The sequence below is a fragment of the Agelaius tricolor genome, unplaced genomic scaffold (genome assembly GCF_023055355.1).
Source record: "Agelaius tricolor isolate 1412-34295 unplaced genomic scaffold, bAgeTri1.0.p SCAF_4, whole genome shotgun sequence".
In the NCBI taxonomy this organism is placed as follows: Eukaryota; Metazoa; Chordata; class Aves; order Passeriformes; family Icteridae; genus Agelaius; species Agelaius tricolor.
Genome location: NW_027269264.1, coordinates 57134411 through 57148480, shown reverse-complemented (window position 1 = coordinate 57148480; position 14070 = coordinate 57134411). Strand labels below are relative to the sequence as shown.

At 50.1% G+C, this 14070-nt stretch overlaps 1 protein-coding gene across 1 annotated transcript; it reads right to left on the bottom strand.

Annotated features, from left to right (window-relative positions):
- Positions 1-3587: 3587 nt before the first annotated feature.
- On the bottom strand, positions 3588-13628 carry LIPG (lipase G, endothelial type). Its single transcript, XM_071425853.1, has 10 exons — positions 13447-13628; positions 13160-13332; positions 12006-12185; positions 11295-11406; positions 9945-10169; positions 9318-9560; positions 8714-8834; positions 7901-8119; positions 6729-6821; positions 3588-5164 (listed from the first exon to the last, which is right to left on the bottom strand). The coding sequence occupies exons 1-10, from the start codon at positions 13526-13528 to the stop codon at positions 5143-5145; spliced, it is 1470 nt and encodes a 489-aa protein (XP_071281954.1). The 5' UTR covers positions 13529-13628; the 3' UTR covers positions 3588-5142.
- Positions 13629-14070: the final 442 nt, after the last annotated feature.

Genomic DNA, 14070 nt, shown 5'->3' with positions numbered 1-14070 from the left:
GTGCAGAAGTTGCCAGACCCTTTGTGTTTGCTGCTGGGCTGGATGGGACTGCTGCGAAGGCAATGAGCTGTATAATTTATGTTGGAATGTCAGCATCAGAACAGGCATAAAATTACAACTGATTTGCACAGGCAGAGGAGCAAGATCTTGGGTTTCCTGGACTGTCACAGCCATCTCTCGGTGAGGCTGCTCTTGGGGACACCTGGGAAGTTTTACTTGCTGGAGTGAGGCTGGGTCATTGTCTCAGTTTGGGAAGTCAGCAAAAAACATGTTGTCCTTGTTCTTGGAAGGATGGGTTGGTCTTTTTCTTCCCAGACAGATCTTTTGTGTCCAGGCTTTTGTAGCTTGGGAGAGATATCTGGCACGACCTGCATTGGGGACATCTGCTAAGGCACCTCAGAGCACTGTGTCCTGGTTTAGGGAGATCTGAACAGGACAGGGAGATCTGATCTAGGACACACTGCCAAAGGGAGATATTACACTGGGAAATGAGGGAGCAGCACACTCCAAATGCCTTTTGTGTTCAGATCACCTCCAAAAAGGGATGCTGGGATGTGCTTGACAGGCTGGGCTTGTCCCCAAGTTCCTCTCCAGCTATCCTGGAGCCCCTGCCAGTGCCTAAATGGCCTCCAGGAGAGCTGCACAGGGACTGGGGACAAGGCATGGAGGGACAGGACACAGGGAATGGCTTCTCACTGCCAGAGGGAATATTAGATGGGATAATTAGATGGGATATTGGCAATTAGGAATTGCTGGCTGGGAGGGTGGGCAGGCCCTGGCCCAGGGTGCCCAGAGCAGCTGGGGCTGCCCCTGGATCCCTGGCAGTGTCCCAGGCCAGGCTGGATGGGGCTTGGAGCAGCCTGGGACAGTGGAAGGTGTTTCTAGAGATGCGCCCAGTGGCAGGTGGTTGGAATGAGCTGGAGTTTAAGCTCCCAACCCAAACCATTTTGGGATTCTCTGGTGCTCTGATTTTATGGTAATTGGTGAAACAGTGCTCAGTTGCTGCTGCTTGTGAGGCTGGGGCAGCCCTGGGTGGGGGTTGAGGAGGGTTATAAAGCATTCCCCATGCTGGTCCCATTGTTCCTCAGAGAACAGCCTGACCTTTGTGGGGACCTAACCCTTGGGGCTGAATGCAGTGGCTGTGAAAAAGTGACCCCAAGGAAACCTGGGGGAGGGGTGCCAGGCAGCTCGGGCACAGTTGTGCAGCTTCAGCCCTGCCTGGCACAGATTTGGGATGTGTCTGCTCTGCCAGGCCTAAATTCCTTAGAGACATAAAAAAGATTCTAAATTCATTGGAAACTTTTTAAAAAAATACCCTCTTCTCTTTGTTTTCTCACTTGTGTAACGCACAGCTGAGCTCCCAGTGAGGGGAGGCATGCAGGGACGCATCTTGGTGTGCCAGCAGGTGTGACCCCTCAAGGTGTGGAGCAGCAGGAGCGATGCATTTGGGAGCTAACAATTGCTGTGTGAAGGGCCAGACACCTGAAGAGGATGCCCACGGATGTGAAAGAGCTGCAGTCTGTTTCTCCTCTCTTGTGAGCTTCTATTCTTCCCCCTTTTCCTTTAGAGGCCAGCTCCTGCTTGTCCTTGCAGGAGACTCACCCTGCAAGAGGCACCAGCCCTTGTGCTGCAGCTGTGTCCACGGGGCAGCAGCCAAAAAATGAGTTCCAGATATCTGGAATGACTTCTGGTGTTAGTTACCCCCACACACTCTTTGCAGAGGGTGGAAGGGAGCCCCACAGGAACACATCAGAAAACAGCTCCAGCTCTGGGGTGCAGAATAATCAGGGGCCCTACAAGCACCAAATAGCTCTCTGCCAAATCCACCGAGGTAGTTTTCCTTGCAGACAGGCATTGCTGAGCTTTCCATAGGGAAAGGTTAACTAAGTAATTTCATGCAAATCTTCCTCAGCTCAGAGGTATTTACTCTGTTTGCAAAGTCCTTCTGCTGCTGCTGGATTTGTGCCATCAATTTGTGTCAGGCACAGGCAGAGCACAATAAGAGGCTTCCCTTTAAATTCGATGGTATGGCTGCAGGGAAAAGCTGGGAAAACTCGGTTAGTGATTAGATTTGGGTAAGTTTCCTTAGAAGTGTTCACCAATGGGTTTGTTAGTGAAGTCAGGCAAAGGTGAAGCATTTCAGGCAAAATATAAATGACATTTAATGGAGAAAAAAGAAATTGATGGAAAAAATCAAAGGAAGAGAGGGAGGTTGAACTTGTCCTGACTAACCTGGCACAGCAGCAATGGTCTTTCCAGAGTCCACTGTGCTCATGCTCACTGCTACAACCATAGAAAGTAACACCAAATCCTGCTTTTCCCCAGCCAAAAGCAGTAGTGGTATTGCCATGTCTGAAAGAAAGCAGCATGGGAAGGGAAGGTTAATGGTTTTGGTGGAGCTCCCTGCTGAATGTGGCTTATGGTCACTGTGGGGAAGGGCCAGCCAGAACATCTCTCTACTGCAAAGCAGAGAAGGATTTTGGTTTTCTGACATTCACTCTGCTGAAAAAAATATGATAGTACTGGTACTGTTCAAATAATGTCCTCACTGCTGAGCTAAAACTGAAATAAACCTGTAACCACAGAAGGGTTTGAGTTGGAAGGGACCTTAAAGCCCATCCAGTGCCATGGGCAGGGACACCTTCCACTGTCCCAGGCTGCTCCAAGCCCCATCCAGCCTGGCCCTGGACACTGCCAGGGATCCAGGGGCAGCCCCAGCTGCTCTGGGCACCCTGGGCCAGGGCCTGCCCACCCTCCCAGCCAGCAATTCCTAATTGCCAAGAGCCCAAAATCTGTGCCTGCCCTCTGGCAGTGGGAGCCATTGCCTGGCTGCTGTCCCTGCAGGCCTTGTCCCCAGTCCCTGGGCAGCTCTGCTGGAGCCCCTGGAGGCCCTGGCAGGGGCTCTGAGGTGTCCCTGGAGCCTTCTCTGTGCAGCTGAGCAGCCCCAGCTGTGCCAGGCTGGCTCCAGAGCAGAGGGGCTCCAGCCCTGGCAGCAGCTCCGTGTCCCCCCTCTCCTAGTGTTTTATGGGAGGCATCTCTACAGGGCAGTTGTAGATCCAGAGTGACTTTGCCCCATTTCTGAAGGCCCTCAGTGGTGGGAGCATGGAGAGCACAGCTTGGCCTTGGCCACACAGAGGAGTTGGGAAGGAGGAGGAAGGAGGGTGCTGAACCTGGCTGAGCGTCTCAGGGACCTGCAGGGAGGAACAAGACCATCTTAGCTGTTCTGGCAAGGAATGTCAAAGCTTCAGGTAGATTGCTCTGCACAGCTCCTTACAGGAGGGGACAGCTGTGGGGGTCGGGCTGTGCTCCCAGGGAACAGGGACAGGAGGAGGAGAGGGAACGGCCTCAGGCTGGGACAGGGAAGGTTTAGGCTGGAAATTAGGGAAAATTTCATGGAAAGGGTTGTCTTGCCCTGGCACAGCTGCCCAGAGCAGTGGTGGAATCCCCATCCTTTGAGCCATGAGGATGTGGCACTTGGGGACAGGGGTCAGTGGTGGCCCTGGCAGTGCCGGGGACAAGTTTGAACTCAGTGTTCTTGGAGGGTCTTTCCAACCTAAATGGTTCTGTCATCAATAACAAGACTTCACTGATTTTTACGAAGCCCTTTATTTTTATCTCAAGGCTCATAAAAACTGTTACTCAAAACCAAAATGTTTAAAATTTTACATATATACAATATGAGAAATAAATTATGTTTTAAGTCATACAAAAACCACAATATACAAATAGGGCTTTGAAACTTCTCTAATATGGCATGGCAACAACTCACAGATACCAAAGGCTTCTGTTTTTGAAGTCTTTGCATAAAACCATGAAAAAAATATCCCCAAATGTGCTTGCTTTGGTTGGAGTGAAGCTCTACAAAAACTGAAGAGATTTGCAGGCCTCAGAAAGACTTGCTAAGACTTCAGAACTCAGTGCACCACCTGGCAACACCATTTTTGAGATTGCCTTTCTGCATGCCAAAAGCTCAAGGGTTGTTATATCAATTTTCCTTCCAGAAAGTAAAAAAAAAAAAAAAAGAAAAAGAAATAAAAGCCAAAAGCAAGCAACCAAAACAAAACCTATTTCACCAACTGACAAGGCCCACTCTTCTGTAACAAACAGGACAGCTGCAGAGTCTGTCCAACTCAAAGCAAAGCCAAGATCACCTGGGACCAGGGAATGCAACTGGGGTGTTGTGACAGTTGAGGGCAGGATGTTTGGCACTCAAAAATAAGGTCTTAATTATGCATTGGTGCTACAACAGCTTCTGAGCAGAGGTGAACCTTCTGTTCTCAGAGGTTAAAAGGAGTGGTGCAAAGCTCTCCCGAAGCAGCACGGTGCACTGCCTTCCTCCATCCCTGTGCTCAGAACAAGGGCAGATCCTCTTTGCCCCTTAAAAAGGGATCCCCACATGGGACGGGGCAGCCCCGCTGCAGACACTGACCAGGCATGGAGGAGCAGCTGCCACCACCACCACCACCTGCACCATGTCCTGCCCCAGGCACAGGGAGGACAGAGCTCTGCCTCCTTATGAGGCCATATGTCAGGAAAACAGACATTTCAGTACCAGAACGGATTATTTTTAAGGCAAGCAAAGGACAACTTGAAGTTAAGTGGCATTGTGCTTATCCCCAGCCCTTCCCTGGACAACCCCACACACCTGACCTGTGCTGGTCTCACCTTCCCAGAGCCCACAGTGCTACAGGACCATGGTAACCCCTACCCTAGGTGCTAATTTGTTCTTGGCAGCTCTGTCACCCACAGTCTGATGGGCAGTTAGCTTGGTTATTTGTCTTCTCAACTCCACTGGCAGGCAGACCAGAAGATCATTGCTGAGGTCTCAGTCTGTGAAGATCTCATCCATAGTCCTGGTTAATGGGAGCAGGGAAGGGAAAATGCGGCGTGTAACAGATCAAGGTAAGGTTAAATGCACAAACCAGGCTTCTCAGGAAAGGGAAAATGGAGTTTTAGTTATTTTAGGTCTAGGACCATGGTTCATCAATTGCTCTTCAGTTTCTTGCATCCAATCCAAGATGTTTTGTCCTGAAGAGCCAGTTTCTTTAAGTGCTACCAAGCCAGGTTTCTCCCAGAGCATCTTGCCACCTGCGTGGTCTTCATGCATCTAGGTTGCTTGGCTGTGAGTCTTTAGGGGAGCCTTCAGAGCAGATTTGAGACAGACCTGGGGAAAACAGACAGCAAAAAAGACACCTAGTTAAATGCAGAAGTTAAGAGGAGTAATGAAGGATTGCTGAGAACTTATGGAACGCCAAGAACAGGTTTGGACAGCACAGGCTGGTGTTTTATTCTGCCAAAGCTGCACTTTGCCCAGTAGCTAAGCAGGGAGAGACTGCAGCAGACATTATGCAGGCTGCAAGCAGAAATTACAGGGCTTGAGCTAGACCCTGCCTGTGCAGCTCCATTTGGGATGGACAGATGTTTGCAGGCTCAATCTCTAAGGAGGGAACTATAGTATTGCACTGACTTGGCAGAAACAGCTGAACAGCAAGTAATCACTCATGATTTCTGGAAGGAAGGATCATTTCCTAGAAAAAATGGTGTGCAGGAGCTGAGCTCAACTCCTCAGCCTCGTGCACAAGCTGTACTGCACGAGAAAGGAGGAAGGGCACATCTGCCAGCAATTCAGTTTTATGGGGGTTACCAAGTAGCATATCAAAACAGCCTTTTATTGTACCTGCAGGAATGTTTACTCGATCTTTCGAGACTTGTGGCAGAGCAACAAGTTCTTGCACAGGGGTTTCATTCACAGAATTGTTTGCTACCGTGCATAGCACAGCTTGCTGGTTTCTGCCAAACCTGGAATGGGACCAGCTCACATTTCTGAGCTGAGTTCTGCTGCCCAGGAAGGCTGTGCTAAGCTTGATTTCCACGCAGCTCTGCTAGCCCTAACAAGCACTTTGGCCTCTGGATTAGAAGGAACAAAGCTCCAAGTCTACAAAATGAAATTTAAGAGAGGGCAAAAGGAAGGGCTAATTCCAAATGAAAGTATCATTTAGTCAAATGAACAGGAATTCATTCAAAACATGACCAGAGGCATCCAAGGCAATCAGGTTGTCACTGCTGGGACCAGACTTTCTGGAAGTCATGCTCTGAGGACTGTTCTGTGTGTCTGGGAAGTGCCCCAGAGGTTAAACAAGCCTGAGCTGCTTTGGCAGTGGCACTCTCCTGAACCAGAGGAGATCAGCAGGCCTGGAGATGAAGCTGCAGGACTCAGGGCTGTAAAACCATGTCAACTCCTCACCTGACTCTTCCTCATGCAGCTGAGCTCAAAGTTTAACCAAGTGATTTCTTGGCAGCTCAAGGTCTTCCACCAGACTTTGAGGAAATGCCCTGCACTTCTCCCAGCTTCCCCCTGTTTTACAGGGCACTTAATAAATGACTCTTAGTTACCTTTCCACTATTGCACAGATCTGGGGCTTTGGTGGCACCTGACTTTAGCACCTACCACAATTAGGAGCAAGGACTGTGATACACCTGTTTGGCTGTAAAGATGTAAAGGCATAAGATGACAATCCAAGGTCAGAAGGGAGAATAATATCACCTACTTAGCAATAGTAGGTAATATTAAAAAATTAAATCTGATAGCTGTGAATCTTAGGCTAGGATTTCTTATCTTTTTTAAAAGAAAAAGAGGTAGCAGGAGCTAAAAACACAATGAGAAGGTTCCACTCATCCCAGCCAAGCCACATGCATCATACAGAATTTCTGCTGACTGATTTCCATACCTTTTCTGCCATTCCTCTGTGCACTTCACAAACCAGAGCTCTTTGCCAGGAGATATACTGGTTAACTGTGAGTCCTCCACACAGAAAGCAAACCTAGGAGGAGGAGGAAGAGGAGGACACAGAAGTCAAGGTACTTGCTGTCTCATGATTAACAATTAGCAGGTAATACGGACTGCAGCTTATTCTAGGACAAGTTGTTTGATTAGCCATCCATCCCACAGAACATCTTGATACACCATCAGCCCCTTGAGTTGCTGTTTTATTTCCTACTTCAATATTTTAACTGGGGATCTTTGCTTCTACTACCCCTATGTTTCATAGAAGCCAGGATGCAGAATACCTTACAGATGACAGGTGATGCTTATTTAAAGCACTGAGAAACATGTTAAAATCATCAATGGGAAATCATCAATGTCAACTGCTGCTCTTTGACAGATCTGGGTTACCTTCAGAACAACATTAACAGAAGGTGTGGGAGCACCGTGCTACATGCTTGGGAGCTTTAACAATTTTTGGATGCTCAGGTAACTTTCCATTTGCAGAGAATCATAGAATCAGAGAATGGTTTGGGTGGGATGAGACGTTAAAAATCATCCCTGCCATGGTAGAGAGCCTTCCACTAAAATTATATGGTCAATTCTATGATCCACGGGTATGGGTTGGGTTTAGAAAGGCCCTTAAAAAATCACCTAGTTCCAACCCCCCTGCCAGATCCCATTGCTCCAGAAGGAGCAATGCAGAATTTGAGGGGTTGGTGTCACCATGTTACTGGTTGCAGTTTTAGGCCCTGCTGGTTGTACCTATTCAGCACATTGAGCCTGTCAATAATAGCCATGACCATCCATCTTTCAGTACTTTTGGTGCTCAGTACTTTAACACTTCAGGTACAATCTAAACCACCTTGAAGCATGTTAATTTAGTCCCCAGTGGACCCCACACTATCAAAATAAAGCTCCAAATCTGCTCTGTGGTGACTCGTTTTGCTTAAAGCCTGTTTGCAGCCTCGTGCTGGACAGTAACCTGCTCTGCTACAGCACGAGGGAGCAATAGCTGGTGACACCAAAAAGGAAGGCAGCCCAGGATACCAGCTACATTCAAAACACTGGGTTTTTTCCCTGGGCTCTGGGTTGAAGCTTCAGGTCAGTTCACATGCAGCCTAGCACAACTATTACCTCTGTTGTGTTTCCCCAGATTTCACACGTATTCGTCTGATGTGGAGCTCCTGGGAGGAATTCACAGGCCTGTACCAGTAGCTCCTCAGCTCTTTCCACAGATCATACCACGACTGAGACGTCCCCTCCCAGGTGAGCTTTATTTTCAGAAGTTCACCCATGTCCTCCTCAGTATAGACCAGGAAGGTGTTGGTAGCGTTTAGGCCAATTAGATCAAGCCTGGAAGAGAGGCAGAGACTTGGCATTTTTAACTTATGGAAGCATGCCAGCTGCTCCTTTGTTCCATGCCAGGAGTTTAACAGAGCCCCTGCAGCTTATCAAGTGCTGCACGTTCAACTGTCACCAGTTAATTACTGATTGCACTGACAGGAGCTCAGATAGCTGGCTCCACACAACGCAGTGTGTGCTTAGCTTGGTCATCCTTCCGTAGCTCAAAGGTGGGGTTTGTGCCTGCTCTTTCCTTTGGGAGAGGCTAAGTGAGGTCGGCAGTGCCTCCAGAGACATTTCAGACTACGTCCAAATGGTGGAGGGCAAAACCAAACCAACCAACCATTAAAAAAAAAAAATCACACACAAAAAAGTAATGAGCCGTGAAGGCTAACATGGGACTGGGCACATTAAAGTGTTCTCAATTCATCCAATAATAAATTGTAATTAAGCTACTGAGTGAAAAGCTTTTTGGAAAGGTGATGAAGTGAGGCTGCTAGGCTGGGATGCAACACCAGTGTTAGCAGAAGAAAAAGAATTCTGCCATCCTGTGTAGTCCCTGTGGCCTTCATACGTAGGTAAAAACACAAAGGACAGATTACTTACATTTCTAAAGAGAGGGGCTCAGAGTCTCCATTGGTGCCATGGAGGGTGACAGAGAAGGTGGGATCAACCTCTCCCAAGCCCTTATAGCTGAAGACGTGCATTTTCATCTGGTAGTGGTAGACTGGAGAGAGAGGGGAGAGCAGAGATGGAACCAGCTGTGCTGAAAGAAACATTGCTCAGCACTGCTCTGTGTGAAATAGTGTTGGCTAGCAAAGACCAGACCCTTCCTTTAGTGAGACAGCTCTGATCACCTTTTCCTGCCCTTACTGATTACAAATTTGAGCTTCACACAACAGCAGCAGCAGGCCCACCCTGGGGACAGCTCCCCAAACCTTACATTGCTCTGAGGCTGAGTTTTGCAAGCACAGCAGGTAACTGCAGCCCTGCTCAAAAGGCAGAGTGTTGTTGTGGGTGGATTCCACGGGGAGGAAGGAGTACAGTGATGGCACAGCACAGCAGTGCAGCCGGGTGCCAGCAGAGCAGCAGCTGGAGCTGCCCAGCTTTGGGGCGATGCTGCTCCTCCACCTCTGCCTCCTTCCCCACACTGACTCAGGGAGGCTGCTCCCACAGTGCTCCTGCTGGGAGGGGAAGCCTACCAGCCTACCTTTGAAGGGCATGTCAGCCCTGGTTTTCAGGTACATCTTGCTGTTCCTCTTGTGCCGGATGCGGCGCGCGTTGTAGCCGATGCCGTTGCAGCGGTTCTTGCGGCAGCTCAGGCAGATGCCCTTCTTGAAGCGACTGGAGTCGGTGCACTGGAACGCGAAGCTCTGCTTGTCCTGGTTCACCAGGGAGTCCACAAAGAGGTGCACAGACCGCTCGTGCTCGCATTTGACAACTTCACCAATTGCTGGAGAGGCAGAGTTGCAAGGGACACACTTGGTTTAAGCAGCCCATAAGATAAAGTGAGCTGTGCCTTTCTGCAGCCCAGCAGAGCAGGGACAAACTCAAACAGTTTTCCAACAGCTGCAATTCAGGAGGTTAGTGGGAGATGCTCACTTAGTCCCTCCCATGAAGAGCTTTAAGAGGATCCTAGTCCCAACATAAGACCACAGATTATGATCAGGTGTTGGAGTGAGAATGTGCTTCATTGTTAAAAGCATTTATAGTTTCTAGCAACTATCTCCAGAAGTATAGACAGTTTAGAAGGAAAAAATGGTTTTCTTTCCATCAACCCAAGTCTATTTGTGAGAAGTCTACACTGACCAGAGGCAAAAGATTAAAGAGAACTTACTCCCATAGGCAATGGCTCCCAAGACATCACTTAGGCCACAGCCAGGCTGGAAGTCTCCCCCGTTGGGGTAGATGTCAAGGTGGCCCACAGGCATCTGGATCCCAATGCTAACACCCAGTGTTTCCCTGGTGTAGGTGTGAAGGACATCCACAAAGTTGGCATCATCGGGGGAGAGGCGCCTGCTGGGGTCCACTCCTTCAAACATGGGGCCAGCAGGATCCAAGCCTGGAGTCAGAGACAGAACACAAGGGGCCAGGTAAGAAATTGGGCTATTTCATACAGAATATAGCCAGAAGCCTGCTGCTGGCAGGTCTCCTCACCACCTGATACACAGACAGTCCCAGCCTCATTCCTGGTATTGTCCTTCAAGATGTCTTCACCATGGGCTCACTGAGGGGACAAATAAAGATGCCCCTCTCCACTTTTGGGGCAGCACAACCCAATAGCAGCACCATGATCAGATTTCCTGCTGGAAGCTAAGAGCCTTCACCATGGTGAAGAGATGATCCAAGAGGCAGCTCCAAACACCAGAAGAGGTTTAACACCCCAGGAACAGCTGGCAGCAAAACTGCCTTAGTGACATTTAGTCTGTTTTCAGACTGCACATATGGAGGGACTAACACAATTGAAGCAGCAGCCAAGAAATACCTGCATTGAGATCCCATGGTGGGTTTGGGATGCTCTGTTAACTCCTGAGCCTCACTCCCAACCAGAAGCTGCACTCCAGAGCATTTCTACAACTTGACCGTTAGGTGATTTTTTTTCCCCTGATTAATTAAATACAGACATTTATTGCTAGGCTATATGGAATTATCACTGCCAGTGTCACATGTAAATCCTTAATGCAACTCCTTGTACTATGCCCTAAGTCCTCACATGTTGAAATCAGCTTTCCTCTGGAGCTGGAAGCAAACTCTTCAGATATTTCCAGAATGAGGGTTTACAGTTGTTTTTTTTTTTTTTTAATCAGACATCCTCTGGGACAAACAGCACCCAATAGCTCTCACCTCCATTAGTTTATGAGCTGTAATTACAAAACACTATCACTGAGAGGAATAGCATTTGGATAGTAGGAGCTTGAGCTGGACTTGTTTTGAACCCACATTTAAATTCAAACAAACCCAGGACCAGTTTGTCCCGGGTAAAGTTTTTACATTGAAACCTTGCTATAATTGATGTGAGGAGGCCTGTGCTTTCCACTGCTGCCACAAGCAGAAAACTTGTCATTTCTGGAAGAATAACACCAAAACAACATTGTAGCAACACAGGAAACGAGCCTCTTCGGGGAAACTCACTGCCAGGAAGGACAGGGGAGAGACTGCTTGAAAAAATGCTTAAAAAGCCACTTGCCTGTAATTCTGCCTATAGTGCCATGGACGTGGTTGCCAGCAAAGCCAGCGACGTGGGCACCCAGGCTGTACCCAATCAGGTGGACATTCTCAAGCTTGAAGAGGGTGTTCTCCTGCAAGGAAAAGAAAATATGAGAGTTTGATCCCCTCTCTGTCATGGCATCTGGTGCTGCTTCTGTCTGTGGGAATATAAAGTCCAGTTCCAAGAAGGGATTGGTGGGAGGGGGCAGATAAGCACACTTCGTTTTGTATTTCATCAAGACAAGCGGAACGGTCTGGATGGCACTCGTGGTTTACCCGTGTTCCAGCCTCAGTTATGACATCCTTTATCACCAAGAAGAAAACTTTCCCCTGGGAGCTGCCAGCAGACTCAGCCATGGCCTCAGGTGCCAAGTGCAGCACCATGGACCTCTCCTCCTTCCCCGCCTCCTGCCAGGCCAGTGCTGGCTCTGAACGCCCGAGCCCACATTGCCCAGGCAGCACTCCCAAATCTGAGCTGCCCTTCAGCACCGCTGACCCGAGCACGCCTCACCCGAGGCAGTATCTCCAGGGAGGCAGGGCAGCAGCACTGCAGCTATGAGCCATCACCTGGCCAAGCCCTGGGCTGGGTGTTACAGCACAGCCTGCCCTGCTGGTGAGCGCTCAGCAGCCTTGTGCAACAGTCCCTCAATGCAAGAGCATTACAACAGAGGCTGCTCTCAGTTTGCACTACCTGTAACCAGTCAAGCAACCTCGCTATGGTTTTTCCAACAATCTGCGTGTTGTTCACAGCATCAGTGTAGAGCTGGTGGGCAAGAGGGAGCCAGTCCACCACGACCACGTTGGCATCCTTCTCCCTCTCCTGCAGAGCGGACACCAAGCTGTCAAGCCAGGTTTCGAACATGCCACTCATCTAGAAAGAGATTCAGGTGTCAGTTTCCAGCTCGCAGGACCAAGATGACACATCCACAGTCAAGTTATTTGCAAGTCATTTACATTCGCTGCTCCAGCTGCATGCTGCTCCTCTACAGGCCCCACTACCTCTCAGCGATGCAGTAAGAGCATGCATGCAACGGAGTAAGAAAAACAGGTTTTGAGAGACTCTGGCTGTAATTATCCACTTGCCTTCTAGGGCAGGAGGAAGAGGCATTTGTTACGTGCCACCTTATCTCACTTTTTCTCAAGAAATTCTGATGGATTGCAAAATTATTCACCAGACCTGGCAGTGCAGTTTGCATAAGCCCTGGCAGAGCTGATAAGCCCCCTGAGTGCCACACACTCAGCCTTACCAAATGCAGAATTAAAAACCTTGATAAAGTCTGCATGCCCTCTTGTTTCTTTATCAAGGAGTGCACATAGCAGACTGGGCGCTCAGCTATGATTACAGAAGGGCTATACACGTGCCTGTCAAGTCAAGTGTCACATTCACAGTGGTCACTCAGTTGGATTTTAGTCCCATGTTCACATTGTACAGCTAGGAAGTGATCTTGAGCAGTTATGAATGAGTTGGGTGATTTCAGAGTTTCTAAGCCTGACCCTGAACACTTTGCTCCAGAGATCTCAATAGAGGTGCATCTTTTAAGAGATCATTGTGCTCAGAACATGAAAACTTTTTCCAAATTCCTATATTCATAGAATTCTAAAACGGTTTGGGGAGGAAAGGACCTTAAAGATTTTCTAGTTTGAGCTCCCCTGCCATCAACAGAGACATGTTCCACTAGACCAGGTGGTTCAAAGTGCCACCCAGCCCGGCCTTGAACACCTTCAGGGATGAGTCAATCAAAGAAATTCCTGAAAATAATATTCTGGAGGCACAGCCCATTTGCAGGGCAGTTTGCTCTCTCTGAGTGGGCAGACTAAGCAGTGCCCAGGATTCCTCACGCTTACCGTCCAGCCGTGAATGATGAAGAAGGTTTTAGCTGTCACGTTGAACTTGCAGTCCTCCAAGCACTGCCGCTGGCCGATGGCGAGCGCACAGCCATCCTCACCGGCGTCCGGCGAGGAGCGGAGACCGAACTTCACCCGCGCCTTCTGCTCCGGCACCCGCTCCGCGCTGCCATCTGCGAGCCCGCGGGAGAGAGGGGTCAGCAAAGCGCCTCCGAACCCGCCTGCCCCGCCGGGGGACGCGCCCGCTCCGCGGCTCCCCCGCTCCCGCGTGGACCGCGCTCACCCACCTCCCGCCGCGGGCAGCGCCGCCTCCGCGGCCGCGATGCAGCAGGACACGGCGCTGCACAGCAGCAGGAAGAGCCTCCTCATGGCTCGGGAGGACGGACGGACGGACGAAGGCTGGAGCGGGGAAGAGATGAATGGATGGACACACGCTCGCACGGACGCGCGGCGGCGGCGGCGCCGCTTTAACAGTGGCACCATGGGGGCGGGGCCAGCCCGCCGCTCCTATTGGTCACGCCTTCCGTGACGTCACATATACTATGAATGGGAGGCCACGCCCCGCGTGGGAGTGTCCCCGGGGGTCCCCAGGACTGGCACCCTGAGGGACACAGAGGACATGTGGGGGGGTTGATGAGTGTCACAGGGGATCTCCAGCAGTGACACCCCGAGGGACGCAGGGGACATTGGGTGGGAGCCACAGGGGATCCCCAGCAGTGACACCCCGAGGGACACAGGGGACATTGGGTGGGAGCCAGCGGGATCCCCAGCGCTGACACCCCGAGGGGCACAGGGGACATTGGGTGGGAGCCACAGGGGATCCCCAGCGCTGGCACCCCGAGGGACACAGGGGACATTGGGTGGGAGCCACCGGGATCCCCAGCGCTGACACCCCGAGGGGCACAGGGGAC